The 26,094-nt window shown below is 56.7% G+C and overlaps 4 protein-coding genes across 4 annotated transcripts in view; 2 read left to right on the top strand and 2 right to left on the bottom strand.

Moving 5' to 3' along the window:
- The window catches only part of NSD1 (nuclear receptor binding SET domain protein 1), a gene marked incomplete at both ends in the record, with an annotated part of 51,000 nt that extends 40,658 nt beyond the window's left edge, over window positions 1–10,342 (top strand). Inside the window, 5 exon segments of the mRNA XM_079542600.1 lie at window positions 1,365–1,506; window positions 1,982–2,088; window positions 4,715–4,919; window positions 8,009–9,203; window positions 9,205–10,342. Of these exon segments, the coding sequence (XP_079398726.1) occupies window positions 1,365–1,506; window positions 1,982–2,088; window positions 4,715–4,919; window positions 8,009–9,203; window positions 9,205–10,342 (2,787 nt within the window).
- Window positions 10,343–16,381: 6,039 nt separating this feature from the next.
- Window positions 16,382–18,245, bottom strand: RAB24 (RAB24, member RAS oncogene family; the record flags this gene model as incomplete). The annotated part of the gene is made up of 8 exons (XM_079542305.1): window positions 16,382–16,446; window positions 16,625–16,687; window positions 16,779–16,829; window positions 17,132–17,231; window positions 17,341–17,408; window positions 17,495–17,573; window positions 17,654–17,722; window positions 18,129–18,245. The coding sequence occupies 8 exons, from the start codon at window positions 18,243–18,245 to the stop codon at window positions 16,382–16,384; spliced, it is 612 nt and encodes a 203-aa protein (XP_079398431.1).
- A 214-nt stretch (window positions 18,246–18,459) lies between these two features.
- PRELID1 (PRELI domain containing 1) lies at window positions 18,460–20,023 on the top strand (the record flags this gene model as incomplete). The annotated part of the gene is made up of 5 exons (XM_079542582.1): window positions 18,460–18,551; window positions 18,742–18,967; window positions 19,043–19,156; window positions 19,375–19,453; window positions 19,887–20,023. The coding sequence occupies 5 exons, from the start codon at window positions 18,460–18,462 to the stop codon at window positions 20,021–20,023; spliced, it is 648 nt and encodes a 215-aa protein (XP_079398708.1).
- A 598-nt stretch (window positions 20,024–20,621) lies between these two features.
- Window positions 20,622–21,512, bottom strand: MXD3 (MAX dimerization protein 3; the record flags this gene model as incomplete). Its single annotated transcript, XM_079542251.1, has 4 exons — window positions 20,622–20,972; window positions 21,058–21,172; window positions 21,247–21,276; window positions 21,352–21,512. The coding sequence occupies 4 exons, from the start codon at window positions 21,510–21,512 to the stop codon at window positions 20,622–20,624; spliced, it is 657 nt and encodes a 218-aa protein (XP_079398377.1).
- Between the last annotated feature and the right edge of the window lie 4,582 nt (window positions 21,513–26,094).

Genomic DNA, 26,094 nt, shown 5'->3' with positions numbered 1-26,094 from the left:
GAAGCAAAGTTTGAGCCAACTTCTTTGGAGTTTATTCAGAAGCCAGGCAATAGTTTGTCTGAGGGCAATTGACTGAGAATCAAACGTTGCCCTTCCACATAACACAGTAAATTTTGTAACCTCAGGATCCTTCCCAGCAGCTGAGCCACACAGAGTCCTGAGGTGGGCTGGTGTGTGCCATAGTGGGCAACAGCCCTCAAGTGTAGAAGCAGCAGGCACAATGAGACCGTCAGTGAAGTTGAAATCTCAGGTCTTGCAGATCTGTGTAGAGGTGAGGTTTGTGACACCTACAGGCTCCTCAGTGGATTCTGGAGGCCGAGGTGGTGTAAGCTCCTGACTCCCAGAGGTAAGTAGTTTTGTCAGTGTCTTCTGATACCTTGTATCTCAACCTTGGAAAGACTTGAAGGGAAACCATTAGGAAAGGCATAAGAAGAAAACACGGCATGGAACAGCATAATGGTATGGCTGCCTTCTGACCTTCCCTTCGTCTTGCTGGAAATGATCAGTGACTATCTTGTTCTTGTATCTCCCTTGTGACAAAACCAAATGTCAGTTGCAGCTTCCCTCTCCTCTCCAAAAGTCTAGAAAAGCCAGTATACTGTAGAGCAGTGCACCTCAGGTTATGTTTTGTTCCTGTTTTCCAGTTATACACTGAAGCGTAAGAAATAGGAACTGATATTTTATGGCCTCATGTTACCCCAGGGGACATTCAGGTTGGATTTACGAAGTACTACTCTGAAAGAGTGGTCAGGCAGTGGAATGGACTGCCCAGGGAGCTGGTGGAGTCACCAAACCTGGAGGTGTTGTGATGAGGGACATGGTTTAGTGAGAACTGTTGTGGTAGGCAGATGGTTGGACTGGATGATCTTGTAGGTCTTTTCCAACCTTGGTGATTCTAGGATTCTCTTTTGCTCTTAAGCAGAAGTCGGGGTCTGGAATTGCAAGTGCTGCCTTTGGGGTGTGCTGACATGGTTCCAATACCAACTTACAGAAGGAGGTGATTTCCCAGAAAGCTGTGGTAGTGCCTTCATGGCTATTTGGGAGACTGTGCCTCTTGGAAGATGCCGGTGATACTGGGCAGGAGGCTGCTATGATGTGCTGTCTGCCTGCACTGAGCAGAGATACCAGCGTGTGGAAATGGATCAGCTGTTTGTTGATTGTCCAGGCTACACAGTGACACCTGGACTTAACGCTTGGTTAAAGCATCAACACACATTCAGGTGCTTTGCAGGATGTCCTGATGTCCAGCGATGAGATGCCACTACCAAAAAAATGCTTTCTTGGCATGCTGGTACCTCTGCTTGGGTGGGCTGTGATGGATACTAGATGTAGTTTGTTGGTTTAATTTTTTTTTTCAATTCTAGGATCGAATCATTGATGCTGGTCCCAAGGGCAATTACGCTCGGTTCATGAACCATTGCTGCCAGCCGAACTGTGAGACTCAGAAATGGTGTGTGAACGGAGACACGCGGGTCGGGCTCTTCGCAATTGTAAATATCAAAGCTGGTAAGGAACCCAGTTCTCTCAGTACTTGCAGTTAAAAGCATGGGAGCCTTTCTGTAAGGAAGAGAGGGATGGATGGTTTGCAGCCCACTGGAGGGAGATGCTTCATTTTTCGATTTCCACATTTAAATTCTTCTCATTTCACGTTGGCTGCAACATCAGCGCTGCCATAGTGAAACAAGGTCTGTGCTATAGATAGAGCTTTGTGGATCTAACTCACAGGGTCCAGGAAAGGAACTAAGCGTCCTAAAGCACGGAGTGGAGTGCGCTGTTTGTGGGTGTACTGTGTGTGTAGAGTGGAGCTGAGTTACATTCTCAGTCCTCACAGATCTCTGGGGGAGTAATAGGGTACCCATATGAGTTGGGACAGCCATTTGGGGTTACTTTCAAAAGTGCTTCGACTCTGGCAGTAGCAATGAAGGCGTTCTACCGCGTAGTTTGTTACAGCTTGTTTGGTTATTGTCTGCTTTTGTGCCAGGGACTGAGCTGACTTTCAACTACAATCTGGAGTGTTTGGGAAATGGAAAGACAGTCTGCAAATGTGGTGCTCCAAATTGCAGTGGCTTCCTAGGAGTGCGGCCAAAGGTACGATGCCTCCCATAAGCTTTCGTTCTTCCAGATGAGCTCTTTGCATAAGTGTGGTACGTCTGTTGCAGAGACTTGAGGAAGGGCAGTTCACTTTCAGCGTGGCCATAGGAACATTGCTGGTTGGATTTAGGCCAACATTCAAATGGAGCGTGCAGATTTTAGATCTGAATTTACTAAAGAATTGCTACAAATCATGACAGGAAATCGTATTTTCCAACTGAGGGGTAAATACAAGATTTTTTCCAGAATTTTCTGCTCATCATGGCAATTTCCATCTTCATAGAGTGCCAAAGGATGAACATGGGAAAGTCTTCTATCAGATCACCAAGAAACTTCAGCTCAGCCCATGTCTTTGTGAAGGCCTGATTAAACTTTGAGAATGTGGAAGGCCAGCAAACTGCATTCCTTTAGATCAGAGCTGCTTTAGAGCTAAGGCTCCTGCATCTTCCCTGCAATAAGAGGAAAATTGCTGTTTTTCCCCATTTTTTGTTTAAGCAACTGATAAGTGCACATCAGACAGAAGTAATAAATTTGCCACGTCTATAGTAGAGAAATCACTGCCTTTTAGAACTCTCTGACTTCTGAAAACTTTGGTTTGTAACTGCAGTGTTTCAGTAACAGGAATTGATTTCAATTACGTCCTTGTGTGAGCTGGTTCTCGGGGGAAAAGGAACTAAGAGAAGCAGTTGGCTGAGTTCCCAGCTGTCAGCAGCTAAATTTCAGCTGTTAGTTTGTTTCCAGAGTTTCACCACATCAGTATAGAACCCCTTTGCTCTGGTGTGTGGACACGGCTGTCTGCAGTTAGGGGTTAACAGCTCCAGTAGCACAGTTGTGAAGGCCTGTCAGTATGTGGGGAAAGTTCTGTGAAATTTCCAGAGAGCTGAGTTCTGCAGATGAATTAGCTTTGAAAAAATGGATGTCTTCAGAGGTTGAGAAGTGAGGTGAATTATGAGGTGAGGTGAAGGCACCTGGTGCATTCAAGTTCTTTTTTTTTTTTGGTTGCAATTTAAAGTTCAATATATTACATGCTGCTCCTCTGTTGTACGTGGTTTGACTACCATCGTTTTTGCCCTGAAATTACAGGCTGCATGATGGAAATCAAAGAAAAGTGCCCTTAAGTTGACATTAATGTGATGGATGAGGTGATTCATTCCATCCTGATGAGATGGGCTAAGAAATAAATACCCAAGCAAACGGTGCCTTTATTTTTGGCGAATTCATCCCACAAAGTATGCATTTTTAAATCTTCCTGAAGATGCAGGAAGTCAAAGTGTCACTGATGGGGCAGCCTGATCTAGCTGTGGTGTCCCTGTTCATTGCAGGGCACTTGGACTAGATGGCCCTCAGACATCCCTTCCAACTCTAAGAATTGTAAGATTCTATACTCGCGTTGTCCCATATTAGTAATCTTTCTAACTGAGAGTCCTTAAGAGTGCTTGGGAGACTGTTTTGTTGCAGTGAAAAGCAGAAATGCTAAGGTTGCTCAGATAATTCAAATGATCTGTGAAAGGTCTTTCTTGTTCTCTTTTAATTAGGTGGCCAAAGTGCTAGACAGTGAGAATAGATGGAATAGTTTAGGTGTGGCCTCTGGATTCAGTGATTTCATTACCTGTGTTTACAATGATAAGACAGGTCTGACTTGTGGAAAGGATGGTGTAAAAACAAATATGTGAAAGGGAAGCAAACATCAAGAAGCTGGCGCCCTGGTGAGACACAGTGAGCGAGTCAACACTGCAGAATTCTGAAATTGTAGCCTGGAGACAAAGAGTTTTAAATGCTTTTGGTTTGATCTTGGTGGAAGAATGACAAAAATGGCGCCTGATATTTATGCAGTGCTAAAGCCACCACATCTCAGCATGCATCTCAGCAGCCTGCAGAACGCGCTTTTGGACACAGAGATTGATGGAAAACTGTAAAATTTAGCTTGTGTCTGTTTATGTAAGCTGTACTGGTTGTTCATTGATGAGGCTGCTGGCTGGGCATGGGAGGTGCCATCGCTGGGTATCTGGCACAATAGGAGGCTTATCCTGGGCTGGGTGAGCTCTGGGGATTAGGAGGGCCTGGCCTGAAAGGCTGTGGGGGGATGTGCAAAGAGGACACCTTAAGCCAAGGCCAAGGCTTGGCCATTTAGATGCCAATCTTTGGGACCCGTGGCATAACTGCCTTTAAGACAGCTGTTGAGAGCATTGTAGGTTAAGCTTCCTGTGATAACAAAAAGATGTCTGGTGCCATCAGTGCTGAGAGGATCAGCAATTGCAGAGGAGTAGCTGGGTGCTGGGAATGGGCTCTGGTGTAGCGACTGGAGTCAGTACAGGAACAAATCTGCAATAAGAAGATCATCAATGTGAAGCAGTTGTGTTGAGAAGGAGCTGCTGTGTCCAGCGCCAGCATGCAGCTGGGAACGCAGAAACTCGGTCAGGGTGCGCTGCGAGGTGTGAATGTCGGCGTGCAGGGGCCTCTGAGACACCATCTGCAAGTTGTGTTGGGGAGAAATGAACTCAGCAGAGGCAGAAGACCTGTATGTAGCCCGGTGGTGAGCTCAGGGAGGGAGAAGCGCTTCTGCAGGGAGAGAATGGCCTTGCCACAAACCGATCCCCGCGTTAACGCCTTGTCTTTCCCACAGAGCCAGCCCACCCTCAGCGAGGAGAAGTCCAAGAAGCTGAAGAGAAGGCCGCAGATGAAGCGCAGGTCGCAGGCGGAGGTGATGAAGGAGAGGGAGGATGAGTGTTTCAGCTGCGGGGACGGAGGGCAGCTGGTTTCCTGCAAGAAGGCGGGCTGCCCCAAGGTGTACCATGCTGACTGCCTCAACCTGACCAAGAGGCCCGCAGGTCAGTGCAACGCAGCGTGCAGGCATGGATCCCAGGTCTGCTCTCCTTGCGCCATCTACGCATTTAGGTTTAACTCCAATTCAGAAAGGTAAAAGCCTGACTCGTGTCTTGTAGGCTAGTTAGGCTGACTTCTGCCAGACAAGGAGGATGGAAAAACCAGTCTGGGACTGAGTACCAAAGAACTGAATGATAAGAACATAAGCAATACCAGATAATTTTTTAAGTGGAATAACTCAGCAAAACACTAAATTAGGTTTGACGAGATTATGAATTCAGTTAATAAAGACAACTGCATTGAATTGATTGGCTTAGGGAGCTGTAACTCTTTACTACTGTCATGGTTACAAATTCTCTGTGCAGCATTCTCTGACGTGCTTGAAGTGAGCTGGGCGTGTGTAACAGGAGGGCTCTGGAAGTGGCTGTTAGTGTGACAGAGCTTCTGCCAGAGCTCCTGGGGAGCAGAACTGAGGGTTTAGCACCTTTAGCTGCAGCTTGACAGAAAGTACACAAGTGCTAGAAGCATATTTTGTAGATGGCAGAAAGCATGTGTTAAATTTGGGAAGGAGAATCCAGCATTTAACCTGTTCTCTGGCTTCCTCTTTGAAAAGCTTCTCCTAACAGCCTGACTTGAAGCAGCAAACAGCACTTCTGATACCATTCTTTTACATTCTGGAGGAATGCCATCTCCTTAGTTCTTTTCCAGATGAAACAAACAGCCTTTTCTTCTGCTCTTATTTTCTAGAATTATTCTTGGTCTGTACTGAAATGTGTTCCATTTGCCTGCATATATTTCAAAGTGTGGTAAGGGGTATTTTTAACACTGTTGCAAGTGAGGCCTAATTAAGATCGACAGAACAGAATAATTATATTTTGAGTTTTACATAAAATTTCTCAGGAAATGAGATCAGATTTGTTCTGTAAAAGTAACTTCTATTTAAAGTCATTTTGTATTTGCCCTATTGTCGCTGAGTCCTCTTGTCTTGTTCATCTTCCCATTATTTTATTTCTTCCTCCTAGGGTCCTTCTTTGCCCTGGCCGTGCTTTATTTCACTGCACCTTGTTGGTACCAGCATTTGTTCAGTGTATCAGTGTCACTGTGAGCTCTGAACCTCTCTAACCACATACTTGCAGTTCCTCACAGCCTTGTGTTATCTGTGGTTCTGTAAGAGGACTTGCTATTCTGCTTCAGATATTAAAATAATAACTAAAATAGACTTCTGAAGGACCTCGTCTGAAAAACCCCTCAGTTTGGCAGAAGATCTTTAATAGCTGGATCTTGAGAATGATTTGCAGCCAATTGTGGCCATGTAACTGTTCTTTGTGTAGGCTGTTAATTTCGTAGCTTGCTCCTCTAGAATATCATGCAGGACATCAAAGGTACACCAATCTTTACTTCAAGTATTTCTTCTGTCATGGGCATTGCCGTTCAGTAATTGGAATTTCCTGCTTGTTTGCATGTTACTGATGGTGTGATCCCTCTTCCAAGAGCTCCTCAGCTCAGGGCTGTCCCTGGAGAGTCGGCTTGTTCGTTAGCCCTTTTATTCTGTCAAAGACCGTTAGAGTGGTTTGATGTGATTTATCCTTCCTGAAACATACTGGCAGGTTTCACTGACTTTATTTTCCGTCTGTACGAGTGACCTCTCTAATAACAGGCCCAGAATCTTTCCACTGGGCAAAGTGGCTGCTCGGAGCAGCTGTTCTGCTTCAGCAGCAGTGCACCAGGAGAGCTCACTGCATGCTGGGTGGGAAGGGGCTCGAGATGCAGGACCGTAGGGAAACGGGGAGCAGTGGTAACTTGGGCTGCAGCACTGTGAGCCTGTGACGGGGGAGAACGCATGTGGTTTTAAACAACCATGCCCTGAAAATGATGTCAGAAAACTGGAAAAGCACAAAAAAAATCTATGTATGTATTTTGAGACCGAAACAGAAGCCTTGGACTGGCTTCAAAGCAGGGGAAAAACTTACTACATGTTCTCTTCAGCCCAGGGGAAAAAGCAGCATGAGAAGTTGGGGGTGGAAAGCTGATGTTGCACAAGAGCGTGGAGAAATGACCACAGCTGCTCAGCACAGAGCTGCAGTCTTCTGCCTGTCTGGAAAGAAGCTGCTAACCAAAACCACAGATGAGTGAGCTTGGTTCAGGGAGGTAGGAAGGGCTGTGGCCTGGCTGGCGCCCACGGCTGCCCTCCAGCATTGCCTGTGCAGATGTCTGTTGCTCCATTTGAGGTGCTGGGGGTGCTGCCCTGCAAGGAGCTGCTCTGAGCAGCAGCCCCAGGAGTGTGGGGCACCGTGGGGAGCACAGATGCAGGAGGCATCTTTGGAAAAGCAGCCACGTTGATCCTGTAGTGTGAGCTCAGAGCCTCTGTGTTATGTACTCTGGATGCAAGTGGTTCTCGGTGGCTTTAATGCTATGAACTGTCATGTTGACTTTGTTTTTTTTTTGTTCTGTTTTGTTTGTCCATGATGGTCTTCATACTGTGATAGCATTATAGGTTCAGTGTGGATACTGAGCTCCTCAAGGCGCAGCTTGGTTTTATGATAGGCATTTTTATCACAGCTGTACACAAAGTAAGGAAGATGCCTCTATTTACAGAGACAAAAGAAATATACTCCCTGATGTCCACTGCCCTCTTCTACTTTCTGATAAACAGGAAGGGAGGATGTTGGCTTAGAACTAACAAAGGCTTAGATGAACCTGAAACATCTACTTAAACAGTCTATTGCGCATTTCTGCTCTGCAATTCCTGCTCTTGCCTGGAAATAAGAGAGACAAAGGTGTGCAAACCAGGGTGTTTACTCTTCTCTAGAGACTTGTACAGGTTAGTGTCACACTTGAGCCAAATGGACTTTTTGGTATGACCTGACACACCACAATTATGACAAATATAAGCTGCTTCATGTTGATTCCAATGATGCAGCTTCCTGTTAACTGCCCTTCAAGCCTAGAAGCTATGGCAGGTACTGAGAAGAACATGTAGGATTGCACAGGAGTATTACAGAGGTGTTACCTCTGTACGGGAGGGATTCTGGGCATGCATCTTCTCTTTATACCATTCGTAAGTTATGTCTTTTCTTCTCTGTTTGTACTGTAGGAAAGTGGGAGTGCCCGTGGCATCAGTGTGATATGTGTGGTAAGGAAGCAGCTTCCTTCTGTGAGATGTGCCCCAGATCCTTCTGCAAGCAGCACCGGGAAGGCATGCTCTTCATCTCCAAGCTGGACGGGCGTTTAAGCTGCACAGAGCACGATCCCTGCGGGCCTAACCCTCTAGAGCCAGGAGAAATCCGTGAGTATGTCCCTCCCATGGGAGCACTGACTAACGGCGATGACACCCAGCCACCAGAGCAGCCGCCCGCAGATACAGACCCGAGTATTCAGCCTTTGGACAGGCTGCCTCAGTCTGTGGCCTTCAAACTGCAGTCACCAGAAAAGCCCCCCGCAACACTAGCGCTGAGGCTGCCACCGTCAGAAAAACCCCCCACCACCTTAGCCCTGAGGGTGCAGCCCTCAAACAAGCCCCCCACCACCCTGGCCCTGAGACTGCCTCCACCGGACAAGCCGCCTGCTGCCCTGGCACTGAGGCTGCCACCGTCAAATAAACCCCCCACGACCTTGTCACTGAGGCTGAAGCCATCCAACAAACCCCCCACCACCCTGTCGCTCCGGCTGCAGCCCTCGGACAAACCTCCCACTACGCTGTCACTCCGCCTGCAGCCGTCAGACAGGCCCCAGGCTGCCCTGTCCCTACGGCTGCAGCCGGAGAAGCAGCCCATCATTTTAGCGCTGAAGCCTGAGCAGCCTGACAAACCCCCCACCAACGCGGTGCTGTGGCCTCTGGATGAGTCTTCTGGCGATGTCTCGGAGCCTCATCTGCAGAGCAAATCTCCTCCAGGAACTCCGCATTCACTGGACGGGTCGCTGGTTCCTGCTGGTGCCCTGCTCCAGCTGTCAGATGAGCCTCCAGCCATCGCTGAAGTTTTGGAGTTATCGGACAAGTCTCTCATTGACACCGAGACCCAGGAGATAGAGCTGCTGGATGAGTTTCCTGCAAAATGCCTGCATCCGCAGCTGTCAGACAGACTTCTCGCCGCGGCGGGGACCCTGCAGTCCCAGCCAGTGGATGAGCCTCCTGTGGCCGAGCAGCCTCAGCTGCTGAGCAAAGCTTCTGCCCAGAGTCCGCAGCCTCAGTCCGTGGAAGAGTCTCCCAGCTCTGCAATGCCGCACATCCCAGCATCAGAGGAGATTCTCAGCCCTGATGTTGAGGTGCTGTGGCCTCTGCCCATTGAAAATCCCCACCTCCCCAGTGTCACGAATCCTGCCCATGGAGAACGCTCCTGGATTAGGTGTGTTACGACTCCCATCTCCAGAGAAAGCTTCCTTCTCTGGGGCAGTGCGAGTCTCGGCCGTGGAGAAGGCTCCCAGCTCTGGGGCACTCCACGCCTTCGCTCCAGAGAAGGCTCCCGCCTCAGGGGTGCCACGGATCCTGCCCACAGACAAGGCTTCCAGCTTAGGGGTGTCGTGGGCACTGCCTCTGGAGAAGGCCCATGGCTCCCGGTCGCCGCACGTGCTGCCCGCAGACAAGGCTCTGGGCTCGGGGGCTCTGCGGATCCCACTCATGCAGAAGGTTCTCAGCCCCGGGGTGCTGCGGCCCCTGCCTCTGGAGAAGGCTGCCGATTCTGGGGCCCTGCGGCCCCTGCCTCTGGAGAAGGCGCTCGGCTCTGGGGTGGCCCGGCCTCAGCTCTTGGAGAGGCCCCCGTCTCTCACAGCCACGTGGCCTCAGGCATCAGACAAGCTGGCCGCTGCTGTGGCTCCTCGGCCTCAAGTTTTGGACAAAGCCCCGGCTGCCTCAGCTCCGAGGCTGTTGCTGTCTGAGAAGGCGCTGCGGCCCGTCGACCAGAACGCCCAGCCCAAGGAGAGGGGAGCCCCTGCTGCAGAGCTGAGCCCCCAGCAGAAGGAGAGGACCATGTTAGCTGGCGAGCAGATCTCTTGGTCTGCTGGAAAGGCTGTGGCGCATGGTGGACAGGTACCTTGGCCCACAGAGAAACTACAGACACACGAGCAAACCCACTGGCCCGCTGCAAAAGCCCTGACACCTGCAGAGCAGTCTCCCCGGACAGCAGAGAAGCTACCAGAGCCGACACTTCAGCCTAGCTGGGAAGTGGCCTCGGTCCCCACAGAGCAAACCCCTTGGACATCAGAGAGATTGTGCGTGTTTGAGCAGACTCCACGGCCTGCCAGGGAAGCACCAGTACCCCAGGAGCAGACACAGTGGATTGTCACGAACATTCAGACAATTGAGCAGATTTCTTGGCTGTCTGGAAAAGTACGTATTCCTCGGGGGCAGGACCCTTTGCCTGAACAAAACACAGCGCTAGCTCATAACCAGGATTCTGTCTGTCACGAATTGGCCGACTCAGAGCCAAAGTGAGGTTGGTGAACGTGGGAGGCAGGTTCCAATCTTTTAATGTTTAGGGAGGGGGAAATTCTTTGTTTCGTTTTTTTAATCACTTCCCTGAGCCCAGCCCCTAACCCGTGCACATCCCATCCGTATTCTCTCGTGACATGAGCAAGGACATTCACTTAAGTCTGAGTGTGGCCCAGCCAAAGGGAGAGAGCATCCGTGACCTTTTCCTCTTCCTTATGCAAATGGTAAAGCTGAAATAAAGAGTCCACTCTGGGTAAAATCTCCAATTCCACTGAAATGGTCACGTTACTGATCCAGCGTGTTCAAGCTCCAGGTCCAATTCATAGGCAGGTTCCCCAGAACAGCGAGGGGCCTCGCTCTTGTTGCTTAGAGGAAGCAGATCAGTGAGGCTGCCCTGGGGCCGGAGATGCCACAGGGATCAGTGAGCAGTCACATGTACTCTTGCCAGACTCTGTAGAAGCAGGGACAAGGTTTATGTGTTGTCTGCCCTGCAGGGTTTTGCTGTGTGAGGTTTGTCCGTGTGTTCGCTGGGCTGTGCCACGTGTGCAGTTCACTGAAGGACAAGCATCGTCTCCAGCTGAGTTCGGAGAGGAGCCTGCTGCACCTGGCCAGTGCAGTTTTCCAGCAATATGCAATATCCACGTAGGCTCCTTTACACAACTGCCCAGGTCCAAGAAACAGGGAATCTGAAGGAAGTTAGGGAGAAAAGAGATCTTGGAAGAAGCCATCTGGCAGTTTTTTCCTTCTTGAGTCTTAATCCCTTAGCACAGGACATGCAGAGTGCTTCCTGTACTTGGCAAACATCGCGACCTATACAGCAGCAATAGCAGGCAGGCAGAGCGAATTCCCCCTGGTGCTGTGCATGGCCTGCACGGGGTGCCGCTGCTCCCTGCGAAATTTCCATCCGCTCTCTTCTCAACTGGTCACCGTGAGCCAGCAGATTTCACAGTCTTCTCTCTCCTTGCCTCAGATGTGTGCAGGAGGTGCTTGCGTCACACCAGGTCTTCCAGCAGCACGATGCGCTGCGGAGCTGCGAGCGAAGCCTGTGTTGTTTGCTCTGCAGCACAGAGGCGAAGGGGCCGTCTGTACCGGGATCCACCTCAACACCTTCCCCTGGGTGACTTCTGGCTTAACTCGCCTACAACCAAAGGAGACTTGAATTAACTGGATTATGTTGGTGTGTGTGTGTGTGTGTGTGCGTGTGTGTCCTTCCGACCCAATCGTAGTTCTCACACTGGAACACAGTGGGCTCTAGCAGCTGGCTGGCTTGCTTAACTCTTCTTCCTTTTCCAGTTGAGGAGCTGTTTTGTCACCTGGTGGGTGCCCAGACTAGGCCTGCTGTGAAAACAGCTTTCTCGAGCATTAAGGCAGCAGAGCGGCCGTGTGCAGGAGCGTCCCGGTGCACGCTGGAGCAGTGTGTGGTGGGCAGTGCTGCTGAGGGAGCCTTGCTGACCCTGTGTGCCCTCCTGCTCTCCATCACCTGACCTCTGCTACGCCTGAGCTCTCTGGTCAGGTAGCACCGCCGCTCCAGCAGATCCTTCTCGTTGGGGCAGGTCTGCAGGGTGCTCAGGAGGGGGAGGCTTCTGCTCCGGCCTGACCCTTTCCTGCTGACGTGGAAGCAGGTCCTTGGTCGCTCTTGGCGTGCAGGGGCTTGCTGCTCCCAAAGCGTGCGGTCACAAGCTTTGCAGTTTTCTTTGAGGGGAGGCAGACGCTTGTGCTGAGACAAATCCCGACCCGTTCTCCTTTGCTGATGCGTGCGCCCCACAGCAATGCCCTGCTGCCAAGGCCAGGCCTGCCTGGCAGAGCGGGACGTTACCAGTGAGTGGTGCATCTCTTCTCTAGTCCGAATCATTTCAGATCCTTTATAGAATAGCTAGCAACTTCAAAAAGCTTTATGGCTTATGGAAACTTAATGTTTAATGATGTTTTTTTCCGGGAAGACTGGCAGGTCCATTCCTGCTTGCTGCTGAAACGGGAAATGCAAGCAGCTCGTGTTTCTGCACGACTCCTGCACAAAGGGAATCAGGACAACTCCTCAGAGCCATTGAGAGAGAAGATAATCTAAGGGCATTCAACTTTTCTAAACAAAATAAAAAAAAATGGTCATGAGGATAAGTATATTAAGTATTTATCTTGTGTGAGAAGGAAAATAAACCTTGAATTCGCATTTATAGGCCTTCCCATGAGCTGGACGTAGTCATGTAGATTGTGTAAGTAGGGTTACCTCCGTGCCAGCCGCCCCGCCAGCTCCAGCTGTAACCATGCAGGTATCTGCGCTGCTCTGTCCGACTCCGCTTTGCTTTGTCACGTGTTAACTAGATATTTGTTTCATGAAAAATAAACTGTGAATATTTTTGGTGCAGGCTTTTTTAAATCTGTAAAATGGAGGAGTTCTCGATGAATTCTCACAAGCGCAGGTTTGAAAAGAGTCACTTCTGTGAATCGTGTGCTCCAACACTAGGGTGAGGGCCGCGGCAGCAGCGCCTTTCCCGCAGCGAGCAGTGTTCTCCAAGCTTGTTTTCAGCAATGAATGCAGACTGAACTGTTGCATGGCATTTCAAAACCACGGCCTTACTCCTTGCAGCAGACTGCACCCTGCCTCTCTTCTTCTCTCCCTTAATGCCTTTTCCACGAAGATCCAAGCTCCCACCTTGCTGCCTTCCATCTACATCGGAACACTGACTTCAGCGAGCTGCCCTTCCCTCAGCCCAGACGGTGATGCGTCAGATCAGCAGTGCTTCTCAGACATCCACAGGGCTCTGTATGTTTGTGCTTTTGGGAGTGACTGTGCTGAGTCACCCCATAAAATATCCTGACCAAGCATGGGGAAAGGTCCCCTGCTGCTCCCAGCCTGTCCTCACCTGGAGGTGGTAGGAGGTGGTGGTTGGTAGGAGGAGGTGCCTCTCGCTGGTGGTGGCAGCTGGTAGCACAGCTTTGGAGGCGTGTACTGAAGCAGCCGGGTCCACTTCCTGCAATTCTTTGCTGCCTTGCAGAGTTTAGCCAGTTTGAATCATGGAGTTAGGAAAACACATAGCCCTGGTTGGCTGCTCATGCAGGAGGAATGGCTGAAAGTCTGCTCCAACCTCCCGTGATGCTGCAGGTAGAGGCTGGCCAGCTTTGCTGCAGCGTGGCAGCTCCTGTGGTCTAACAACAGCACTTTTTTTAGTGAGAGAGATCTGATAATGAGGTGAATCCGGGGCAGCTGCTACTTCTGTGTTCCAGGATGGAGCTCCGTGGCGGTGCATTGTAGGTTTGGCCTCACTTCCCATTGCGCAAGGGGCTGGAATCTTTGGCAGCCATGCACGTGCTTTGCCTGTGTGCTTGCTGGTGGGCTGGGCTGCCCCTGCTCCAAGCAGAGCATTGGGGGCAGCTGCTGTGGCCTTGATCTCACAGCATGGCCCCATTCAGTGCCCCGCTGTGGGCTGGTGAAGGAGCTCCTGTGGGCAGGATCCGCCTGCTGCGCGGTGCTGGAGGCAGTGAGCAACCTCCTGCTGGGCCCAGCCCCTGAGCTCCAGGTCGTGGGGCTGCGCTTCTGCCAGGGCTCTGCTGAAGCTGGTGGGAAAGCAATGCCATAAGGGATCACTCCATGCCATCCTTCAATGCCTGCTAGCTCAGGTAGCTTTCCGTATTGCTGTTCTCAGCTTAAACCTTTTGCTCTTTACAAAACAAAATGAAACCAGAATGACTTCCATGCACAAACTGTCCAGCTCGTACTGTGGGTGCATGCATTACAATGTGGCATTAACCCCCCCAGGCACAGGCACAGCTTTACAGGTGTGCCCACTGAATCTGGGAGGTGAGACGTGTGATTAAAGCTTCAGAACAGTCCTGTATCGGGGGTGAGGAGATGCAGCTTAGGATGCTGGAGGAGCTGCAGCCGTGTTTCATGGGGGAGAAGAATAAAAAAGCAGACTTAAATGTAATGCTTGGTCAGCTGCTTTAACCCGAGCACGCCGTGGTGTGAGCTGCTTGTGCTGATGGTGTTACAGCAGGGTGTTGGTGTGAGCAACCTCAGACCTTCAACGCTTTGTTTATTTTTGATTTCAGCCTTAACTTGTTTTTGCTTGGTGTTTGGAATAACCGTACTTGTAACCTGCTTGTAATGTGCTTTGCCCTAAACTATCGATGAGTCTTTGCCAGCGAGTGAATGTTGAAACAAAGTGGCAAAACGTGCAGCTGCTCTGAAAGGAAGCGACGGAGGCAGCCGCCCGCGTCCGGCGAGCGCTTGTGCTGTGCTTTGGCCACCAAGGCTCTGTGCTGATGGTTCCTGCAGCAGCGATGCCAACAGGGGCCGCCGGGGGCCGTGGGGTTGGGGCCGCCCCTCAGGCAGCTCGAGGGGGGAAGTTTCTCCAACAGTGATCCTGTGGGGGCCGAGGGCGGTGGGATGGCGTGCGCCTGGGCTGGGGAAGCGGCAGTGATGGACAGTCCCTACAGCACTGAATCTACCTCCTAGGGAAATCTGAGAAATGGGTGTTGCTATGTCCTATTTCAAGGTAAAGTTTTAATCAGTTTGCCCTTGGTTAAGCTCTTGGGCTATCGTGGTGCTATTGTAAATCGTTCGGCAGCTTAGCACAGTAGGGCTGAACTCACGGCTCCCAGCCCGTGGGCCGGAGGCTGTCGCTGGGGCTGGGCTTTGGTGTGTGCGACCAAAACAGGACAAGGCACGTCTCCTGTGCTGGGGGACACCGCGTTCCTCCCATTTGTGGTGGCTCTGAGGCTCGCAGCACTGAGCCCCGTGAGCGCAGGCAGCGAGTGGAGCCGCGTGAAGCAGCCAGGCGTCCGCTAACTGCATGTTCTGTGTGTCCGTTTGGTACTGAGCTGGTTTCAGTTTTTGTTTTTCTGATGTTTCCGAGTTGTTGACTTCAAGGAAGTGGGTTTTGTGTTGGGTTTTTTTTTTTTGTTTTGTTTTGTTTTTTAAGACACTGGGAACTTCTGAGGAGAAGCAGCAGCAGCAGCGGGGAGCTCAAAGGGAAGCTGGGCTGGAGCTGGGGGTGGCCCTGGCAGGTCGGGATGAGAGTGGCTGTGTCAGATACTGTGTCGGGTTCCTAGCATCCTCTGTCATTAGCTGGTGCTCCCGGGGAGTGCGGCCCCATCCCAGCTCCGAGGGGATAGCCCTGGGCATGCAGAACCAAGGGAGGGGATGCTCTTGCTACCTGTCCCCATCCCTTGCTGTCAGGGAGGGTACGAGGGGTCGTGGTGGGCTCAAGGCCAGGCTCTGCTGCCTGGGGTGCTGGTGGATAGAGGTCTGCGGCCCTCAGGCCCCGCTGAAGGGAGCAGTGGCTGCAGTGGGGGTGCCCATGTGGGGGGCTTTGGGGTCGCGTGGTCACACTGAGCTGCCCGGGTCTCACGTGTCGGTTCTAAGCGGGAATGCCAGAGCGGGTGAGAGAAACCTACATATTTCCAGCATGTATATTATTTTTAGAAGAGGGAGAGGGGAGAGTCTTGGACCATTGATTACTTTCATTTTGCTCCCCTTAGACTGTTGGCTGTGTATGTGAAACTTATAATGAAAAGAGGGTTGCCCTGCCCAGGTGCTCCCAGAACATGTACTGTAATTCTTTGTATATAGAAGAAAAATTACTGTAAAGTAAAGTTTAACTTTACTCTCGATGTCCTCCTGTGTTTTGTCTTGATGAGTTTGGGCAGCAGGTGAGGGCGGCTGGGCCGCAGCCACCAGACACGGCGCCGGCATCACGCCTGTGACCCGGTCTCAGACCACAATGCATTTTATTTACATTGTACACCGTGATAGAAGACGCTTAAATAATCCGCAAAGAATCGGGCGACATCTCCAAGAAAATAAGTTACGGATGCTGCTGGGTCTCTGCCAACAGGCAGCAGGGGCACCTCGGTGGGCACCTGCGGCTCCCAGCACCGCGCAGCTCCATACACCGAGGCCAGGGAGCAGAGCGATCCATGGGGCTGCGCTCCCCTTGCACACAGCTTCTCACACAGCTAAAATACAGCAGGTAAAAAACAGACGGAGTCCAAAGAGCAGCGGGCAGGCAGCCCGCACCAGCAGTTCCCTTTTGGCTGAAGATCTCAGTGGTGGCAGCAGCTGTACAGGTAGGAACTGCTTTTCTGGCCCAGGTCAACACCTTTCTCCTCTGGAAGAGAATGGAGCAGGAGGCTGCTGACAGTTCTGTGCAGTGATGCTGAACGTAGCCCACCCAAAAGCCCAGAGAGAACATCCTTCCCAACAAAGCTTACAGAGACAGCAAAGGAGAAAGGGACCTGTGAGTTCTCTGAACCTTCCTTGCGGGTCCCCCTGCAGTGGGTGCTCACCTGTCATCTCCTGGAAGGCAGTGAAGTGGACGTAGTCCTCAGCCACCTTCTGGAACAGCTCATCTGCAGGGATCAAGGCGCAGTGTGGGTGCCCACAGTTCCCCACACCCACACGCGGCCACTCATGGCACTGCTACGGCATGGGGCTACTCACCCACGTTCTGTCCTGTCTTGCTGGAGGTCTCAAACAGCTCTGCCTTGACCTCTGAAATAAAGGCCCAGATTAGCTGTTGCTGTGGGCACAGCACATGCCCACAGCTCAGCTGTCACCAGGGCCACCCCTCAGCTGTGGCTGCTGCCAGTGCACTGGCAGGGGCCCAGGACGCAACTGTGCACTTCCCCGGGCTCAGCTGGCACCAGCCCTGGCCCGCATGCCAGGATATGCCATGCTGAAGAGGCTCCTGGCAGAGCCAAAGCCCCATTGCCCAGAGAGCCCCCACAGCCCCCACAGAGGGGCGGATGCAGCATCTGGGCCCTGTGGGATCTGGGCGGTGGGAAAGGCCCTACCATCGGCATAGTCCTGCACGTCGTGGAAGTCAACGTCTCGCTTCCTCCGGTCCTCCTCCAGCAAGTCACTCTTGGTGCCACACAAGTAGATCCGGCAGCCCTACAGTAGCACAAGGGCAGCAGGCACTGCCACCACTCCCTGTCCCCAGCCTCTCCACGAGCCCCCACCCAGAAAACAACCCCAACACAGAACTCATCCTCAGTGTTACCTCCTCGCAGTTCTGCAGCTCGTTCACCCAGAACTTGGCGCGCTGGAAGCTGCTGCTGTTGGTGAGGTCTGGGAGAGAGGTGTCAGGCCCTGCCCCAGGCCCCAGTGTCCCCCCCCCAGACCCACTGTCGCTGTCACCAACCCCGAGCCCTCACCGTAGCAGACGACGGCAGCTCGCGCCCCACGATAGTAGATGCGGCTCATGGCCTCGTAGCGCTCAGAGCCCGCTGTGTCCTGGGGGAACAAGGGGGGAACGGTCAGCAGTGGGGGGGTCAGGGAGTGAGCAGGGACGGTGCTCTGTGCTCAGCACTCACCCAGATCCCCAGTGTCACCGTCTGCTCTCCCACAGACAGCACCTTCGCCACGAACGCAGCCCCGATGGTCTGCAAAAGTGGTGGAAGTACGGTGAGGCCGGGGGGGGCACAGAGGGGGTCTGAAATGGGGACAAAAGGGGAACCCACGAGTTGGGGATGCGGCGGAACACGGCACTGGGGTGGGGACACGAGGACTCGGCGGAGGCCGGCACAGAGGCACGGGGGGCATTTGGCCGACGGAGGTGTGGGAGACGCTCCGGGGACGGCAGGGTGGCATGGGGGATATAGAGGCGCGCGGGGAGAACGGAGCCGTGGGGGCACCGTGGGGACCCGACTCAGGGTGACCGGCCCGGGGACGTGGAGGGGAAGGGGAAGGCAGGAGCACACGGCGGGGAGGCCCTGGGACACCCGACCCGGGGACCGCCGGGGGACGCGGAGGGGACGGTCGGGCCGCAGCCGCGCCGCGGATCCTCACGTTCTGATAGGGCCCGGCGCGGAAGCGGCGGTGCACGCAGCGCTCCACCAGGCTGCTCTTGCCCACGCCCTCCTGGCCCAGCAGCACCACTTTGGCGTCCACCCGCCGCCCGCTCATCCTCGCGCCGCGCCGGGCCGGGGCGGGGCCGAGGCGCCGGAAGCGGCGGCGCGAGGGGGCGGGGCTTAAGGCGGAAGTGCACGGGGGCGGGGCTTAACGGCGGAAGTACGTGCGAGCGAGGAGGAACTGCGCGGCGAGGGTAGGGGCCGCATGGCGGCCGCCCAGCAGGCGCGGGCCGGAACGGGCGCGGCGGCGCGGCCCTGAGTCCGAGCCCATGGGGAAGTACTGCGCCAGCCTGGGCGTCCTCAAAGGGCCCTGGGACCAGGTCTTCGCCGCCTTCTGGCAGCGCTACCCCAACCCCTACAGGTGCGCCGCACCCCCCGGAGGTCCTCCTTCATCCCCCGGAGAGGCCCCGAGGAATCCCTGTCCCGGGGCCCCGCAGGCCCAGCGTCCTCCGCTCCCCCCAGCTGGTCCCGACGTGCCGCCTCCCGCGCCGGGTGGGGCCCGGATGGCCGGGAGCGGGCTCTGACCATCGTTTCCCCTCTCTCCGTTTCAGCAAACATGTCCTGACCGAGGACATCGTGCACCGGGAGGTGACGGCGGACCACAAGCTGCTCTCCCGGCGGCTCCTGACCAAGACCAACCGCATGCCGCGCTGGGCTGAACGCTTCTTCCCGGCCAACGTCGCCCACTCCGTCTACATCCTGGAGGACTCAATCGTGGACCCCAAGAACCGAACCATGACCACATTCACCTGGAACATCAGTCACGCGCGCCTGATGGTGGGTGTAGGTGGGTTGGGGGTGGGTGCGGGTGGCCCCCGGGCAGCGCTCACGGCTGCGCTGTGCTCTCTGCAGGCAGTGGAGGAGCGCTGCGTCTACCGGGTGAACCCTGAGAACAGCAGCTGGACTGAAGTGAAGCGCGAGGCCTGGGTCTCCTCCAGCCTCTTTGGCGTCTCACGGGCAGTCCAGGTGAGTGCTGCATAGAGCCCCTGCTGCGCTGTCTCTTTCAAGAGCTCAGTCACTGCTGTACCCATGCCCTGTGCTGGTTTTCCCCCTTTCCCCATCACTTCCCAATCTTTGTGACCTTTTGGGGAGTCCAGAGCCACCAAATATTTGGGATTGCTCAGCCTGGGACAGAGCCCGAGGAAGGATTGCTGGTTGCACCTCCATAAGTTTTTCTGTTGCAGGAGTTTGGTCTGGCCAGGTTCAAAAGCAACGTGACCAAGAGCACTAAAGGATTTGAATACGTGCTAGCAAGGATGCAAGGTAAACAGCCAAGGGTAGGGTAGGGCAGGGCTGGATAGGACAAGTCTCTGGGAGATGCAGGTCATGCTGGCATCACTCCAGTGCATGCGTAGGCCCCAGCTTGAGCTAAACTGACTGTGACATCTTTGCCCCTTGCCTTTGCCCTCACAAGAACAACTGCTCTTCCGGAGTGGAGCTGCCAGGCAGTACAGCCAGGCCCAGGCTGTGCTGTGCAGAGGCTGGGCAGGGTTGGAGCATGGACAGAAGGGGGAGCAGAGCAGCAGTTGTCACGTGCCTGGAACTCACTGGGACGTGCTGTAATGCATGTGGGTTGGGAACACAGGGCTGGGTTTCTCCTGTGTGGAGGAGAAGGCAGGACGCGGTTCACCCAGCTTGTTTCAGCTGGGGCAGTGCAGAGGCAACTGGGGTCGGGTCAACAACTTGTGTGTTTCAGGAGAAGCTCCATCTAAAACCCTGGTGGAGACAGCAAAGGAAGCAACCGAGAAAGCAAAGGAGACAGCTCTGGCTGCTACAGAAAAAGCCAAGGACCTAGCAAGCAAGGCAGCCACTAAGAAGAAGCAGTTCGTGTGAGGAGCTGGACACAGGCAAGAGCTGGGCTACACCAGAACAGATAGGAGCCTCCTTAAATTTTATATTTTTAACTGTAAAAGTCTGACAATCAGCTGCTGTTAGATCCTAAGATGTAATTATCATTAAAGAGTCGACTTCCACCTCTGACTTGGCTGAGGGCTGGGCTTTTGGAGCAGAGCTCTGGGGATGGATGCAGGCAGCGAGTCCTGCCGGCCACAGGCAAGAAGCAGACACAGTTTAACCAAGTGCCTTTACTGCAATAATAGTATCAGTATATACAAGAGAGAGGAGTCAGGGTATGGTGGGGGCACGAAGCATTGCTAAGCATGCTTACTTCCCCTTCCTGGCTCCAGCAGGGCTAGCCTGTAGCTGCATCTGGGGGGTGGGCACTGCTCTGCGTCCACTGTACACAATCACAGCACGTCCCCACTGGGGCCAGGCTGTTTGCCAGTGCCTTCCACGCCCCCCAGTACTTTGCTGTGCAGAGTGGGGCCCAGCACCCAGCTCTACTCAGCCACCTGGGGTAGGGATGCACCAGGCACCCGATGCCCCCCACAGCCCCGGGTCGATGTGGCGTGTGTCCTGGAGGACAGTGCTGTCAGGACCAGGGGCTGCGGGGGCTGGAGTAGCTGTGGTCTTTCCCGGTGCAGAAGCCAACCAGCGGCTCCGCACCGAGCCCTGCACCCTCCACGTCGACCTCGGCTTCCTCTGCGCAGAGGGGCAGGGTCAGCGCCCAGCGGCCGCCCAATGCCCCCCCCCAATCACCCTCATACAGACCTCCGTCTGAGCCCGACTGCTCCGAGAGCTGTGACGAGTCCAGGCTGTCGGCACGGCTCCGCTCGGCCCCGCCAGGGCTCAGCAGCTGCTCCAGCCGCTGCCGCAGGCTCTGCTGCCGGCTCCGCAGGCGGTCCTTCACCCGGCGCGCTCTCACCTCCTGCTCCTGCAGCCGCTGCGGGACCCGGCTGGCGGTCAGGTTTGAGGGAGAACGGAGGGATGCGGACCCCTCCCCTCCACCGGCGCCTGGCTGAGCTCACCTGGATGTGCAGCCGAGCGCGGTGCAGGAGGCTCAGCGTGGTGGGCCGGGCCGGCCCCGAGCCCAGCGGCACCTGCTGCTTCAGCTGCTCCAGGCAGCGCCGGAGCTGCGCCCGCCTGCGGCCGAGACGGCGGTCAGCGCAACAGGGCCCGGCCCGGCCCCGCGCCCCGCTCCGTTCCCCCGCCGGTACCTGTGCTTCTCCAACGCGTTGTGCACCGACCTGCGGGAGCGCGCGGGACGTCAGCACCGGGACCGGCACCGGGAGGCGGTGACGCTCCCCCCGCGCGCCGCTCACCTGCCGCCGTCCCCGGCCTGGCGGAGCCGCGCAGGGCACGGCGAGGCGTACCCGTGTTCGGCCTCCGCCAGGCACGGGGCGATCCGGTCGCGCCGCTCCCTCCGCTCCAGGAACTCGGCCGCCTGCAGCAGCACCTGGATGCTGGAGGCCGCGCGCTCCATGGCTGCGGCCGGGCCCCGCCGGGTGCGGGCGCCGCGGGAGGTGGCGGCGGGGCCGGGCCGGGCGGCGGGAGCGCCCATTGGCCGCGCGCGGCCCCGCGGGGCTGACGTCGGCGCGCCGGGGAAACAACTTCGGGCGGGAAAGCTCGTGCTTCAAATTTGAATCGGAGCGGGGCGGGGCCACGCCCCCTCGCGGCAGACCACGCCCCCTCGCGGCAGACCACGCCCGCCTCGGCGCAGGCCACGCCCCCTCGCGTTCGGCCACTCCCCGGCGCGTCGGAGCGCGCGGCCGTCACGTGGGTGCGCACCGGGCGCGCGTCTCTGCGAGCGTCGTGAGCGTGTGCGCGTCCGGCCCGCGCGCGTCGCAGGCGTGCGTACGTTGCGCGCGTGTGCGCTGAACGGGCGCGGATGGCACGTGCTTGCGTGCACGTGGACGCGCGGGGCGGCGGGCGCAGCCGCGCACCTTCGTGTGCGCCCCTGGCTGCGCCTGCAGGCCGCGCGCACCTCTGCAGCCGCGCTGCGTGAGCTCCCACCCACCCCGGCGCGGCACTCGGCCCGGCCCACGCGGCTGTTCCATCTCTTTATTAAGATCCCGCCGGTGTCGGAGCCCCCCGAGGGCCCGGCCCGCATCGGCCCCCGGGCGGTGCCGTCACGTGAGGGCTGCTCGCGCCCTTCTCATGACGGTCCCCGGGGGGGGGAGAGACTCTGCCCTGGGCCCGACAGCAGCCAAAGTTCACCTGCAAAGAAACACAACGAAGCAAAACCGCAACGAGGCGCGTTTTCAGCCCTGGGGATGGAGCAGCGCCAGGCTCTGCGGGCACGGGGCGAGCGGTCCTGCGCCCACCTGGCCCCACGGGTACGGGGTCTGCCCAGCAGCCCCACAGCCGCGTCCCGCAGCCAGGGCCCCTCAGCGGGTGCGGCTACGCCAGGACGGGAGGTGCGTGGCGTGGCAGTGCGTGCAGACACGCACAGGTCTGGGCTGGCCGTAGTGTGGCAGCGCAGCGGTGTGCGGCGAGCAGCGGGCGCAGAAGATCTGCAGAGAGAGCGGCACCGAGTAGAACCACGGCCCTGCAGCCCCGCACCCGGCCCAGCACCCCCCCCCCCCCTCCCCGTACCTTCCCACAACTGCGGCAGTGGTGGCGGCGGCGCAGCAGGGTGAAGGGAGCACGGCAGGCAGAGCAGTGGCTGCTGCTGCTGTCCGGCACCCACTCGGGCCGTCTGCGCGCTCCTGCTGAGGAAATGTGAAGGGGAAAGCAACGGGAGGGTTACCGGGGGTCCCCGCCCCGGTCAGAGCACAGCCACCCAGCTGGCACCGCCCTCCAGCTCCACTGCCCCTTACCTGCCCTTTGGAGCCCGGTGGCATCTCTGGGGCTGGGGCACAGGGGGCAGTCATCCACGTGGGGCACATCACCTGCACACAGCTCGCCGTCCTCATCCTCTGTGGGGACAAAGTTATTTATCTGTCTGAACCGGGGCAGGGCTCAGCCCCGCGAGTGTCCCCGTGGGTGGGACATGTTGCACGCCATGGCTGCCAGCATCCCCAGCTGGGCACTGTGGCTATGCTGTCCCCACGCTGTTATCACAGCCCCATTTCCCCAGGGACAGGAGGAGCCATGCCTCGTGCCAGCCCTGTTACGCACTACTGCCGCCTGTCTCTTCTGAGGTTTCTGCTGGTGAGGCTACGATCTGGAAGACGGTTTTCAGGATGCTGCGCAGATCACTGGCAAAGTTGGTCTGGAGCTGATCAGCCACCCCTGTATGGGGATGTGAACTCAGGGCACTCTGTGAGCGTGGGGTCGGGAGGGGGACGCAGCACTCACTCACCAGAAATACAGACGAAGAGGGTGTGCAGCATGTCCTTAGTGCTGCTGTAGCGGGAGCGCAGCTCCGAGCAGCGGGAACCCAGTGTGGCCTCCAGCCGTGGCCCCGGGGAGTGCTGGGGGCTGTGTATGGGGAGGTGATCGTCACCCACCGCATGGAACAAAAAAGCCCTATCCCACCAGGCAGGGATCGGCACACCCCATCCGTGCTCCCTCCCAAGCAGACCCCCACGTGCCTCTCTGTGCATGGGTCGTCCACTGCACCCAACCTCCCCATAAAACTGTGGTGTACAGGGGTGGTGTGGGGACTCTCCAGGAGACCCCACGGAGTAGGGGGTGCCACTCTGGGCACTGCTTCCCCCCAGGCTGGTGGGGTAACTGAGCTGCAGGAATCCTCTGCTTCAGCTGCACAAAGGCTCCTCTCCAGCAGGCACAGCTCCTCTGCTGACAGCACCCACAGCAGATCCCTGCAGGAAGGTGACAGCGTGACCCCACATCATGCCCACACTGCTGCCCCCTACCCTGCTGCCCACATACCTGATCTTCATCAGCAGATTGTAGAAGGGGCTGAACACCCGTGACATCTGCTCAGGGCTGCGCTCCAGGCTGAGTGGACCCTCAGGGTAGATGAGGAGACCGCTGTGAGGGGACAGCACGGAACATAGGGTGGAGGGATCAGCACAGGGCACCCCTGGGCACTCCTGGTGGGGCAGGGGGCTGCACGCACCTGATGATGGCCAGGCGAGGGATGGTGAACATCAGCAGTGGTTCGTAGCCATCAATCATCTCTTGGGTCAGATAGCCCAAGCGCAGGGCTCTGGGGAGCACACAGCCTTACAATGGGGCTGGGGTGATGCCAGGAGGATGCCTCATGCCCTCCCCAGCACACCGTGTCCCCACCTCTCCACTGTCTCACAGAAGAGCACAATGATCTCCTGCTGCCTGTAGATCTCATCAGGGGATTTCACTGCCACCAGCGAGGACACGTAGCTGTAAAGTTGGGGGTCAGTGAGGTGCCACTGGACCCCACTGAGCCCCCACAGCCTCAACACCCAGTCCCCACCTGAGCTCAAACTCAGCAAACAGGCGGTCAAACTGGATGAGTGCAGCCCGCACGGGCTCAGGGTAGGTGCTGGGATGGCTCAGGCTCTGCTCCCGCAGCAGTGCCCGCACCAGCTCCAGGCTGCACAGCAGGTTCCTCGCACGCGGCCTCAGCTGTGCCCCATCCGCCTCCTCCACCTCAAGGAAGGTCCCTGCCAGAAGACACTGCCGAGACCAGGGATGTGTCAGGAACCGGGACCAGGGGAAGCCAGGGGACAGAGCCTGGAGCTCACCCCCAGCTTGTCATCCCCTCCTCAGGGGCTGACCTCGGCAGCAAACAACATGTGGTTCCCCAGGTTGTCCACCAAGAGCTCCTCAGGGAACTTGACGAGGTAATCACGGCTGTGCCTCTGCGTGGGGATGCACTCCTCCATGATGTGCTCAATGACTGCCAGCAGCTGAGCCTGGTGGGAACAGAGACGTCACCGCGGCCACCCCAAGAGCCATGAGCCGTGCACTGAGGTCACTGTGCCGCACCTGGCTGACGTGGAGCTGGTTGAGGAGCACCAGGTACTGCTGCGGGTCCAGCTCAGCATCCAGCCCGTTGATCTCAGCCACCACCCGCGTCACCCGCTCATCGGCGAAGAAGAACTGCGAGAGCAGCCGGGGGTCGGAGCGCTGCAGGCAGAGGACAAGCGATGGGGCTCACACACGGCGGGGCCCCAGATGGAGCCGCCCCGCTGTCCCCACCCATGCCTCCGTTTCTCCAGAGCAGAGCAGGACGAACAAGCTCGCCCTCATCCCGGCAGTGTGGGCACAGATCCATACAGGCCCGTAAACACGGCAGCGGGTGAAAGGTCTGCAGGAAGGCTGACCGTAATTCACCCCCGCCCAACCGCTCCCCAGAACTCTCCCGTGGTGGCCGAGGCTGCGGGGCCGGGGTTGCCGAGGATCGGTCCCAGCGATCTGGGGCGGCCCCGGAGCTGCCCGGTCCTGTCGGGCTCCCCCGGCACCGCCACACCGTGAGTCACCGGCCGGGCCCGCGGCACCGCTTCCTCCTCCCGCCCTGCTCCGGGAGGGCCCGGCTCTGCTTCGCTTCCTGCGAGCTCCCGAGCCCCGCCACCCATCTCCGGTACCCCCGGGACCGCTCCACAGCGAGGGGGCTCCGCCCCCCCCCGCCGCCCATTCTCGGCGCCAGGTGCCCACCGGCAGCAGCGCGTGGGCAGCGAAACTCCGGGTATGGCGGCCGCCCCGTCGGGGCTGCTCGTGCCGTACCGGGAACTGGGAACAGCCGCCGCTGCTCTCACCTTGGGCCGATGCAGCCATCTCCGGAGGGCGGCGGGCAGCATGGCGTGACCAGGAGTTCTGCCGCCGCCCGGCTCCCCGCGCCCGCCGCTCGCCAACGGGGCGGGCCGGCACCGGGCACCGCCCGGGGGCGGGGCGGTGTCTGCCCACCTCCGGGACCGCGGTCGCCGAAACCCGGCGGGACGTTCCCTGCCCTCGGCGGAACCTGGGGACGGCCCGGTGCAGGGAAGCGGTCGCCACCCGACGGACCGGTTTCTCGCCGCTTTCTTACCGAGGGCGGATCCCCGTCGGGCAGGGCGCGGTGCCCGATGTGCCCCGTGTGGGTGCGCCGTTCCCGCTTCCCTTCCCCCTCGATCCCGGGGGCTCCGTCGGTGCCAGCCCCACCGCTATCCATGGGGCGCAGCGAGTCTCTCCGTGGG

Source organism: Tetrao urogallus (assembly GCF_951394365.1).
Source record: "Tetrao urogallus genome assembly, chromosome: 14".
In the NCBI taxonomy this organism is placed as follows: domain Eukaryota; kingdom Metazoa; phylum Chordata; class Aves; order Galliformes; family Phasianidae; genus Tetrao; species Tetrao urogallus.
This window is presented reverse-complemented; position numbering and strand designations above follow the sequence as displayed.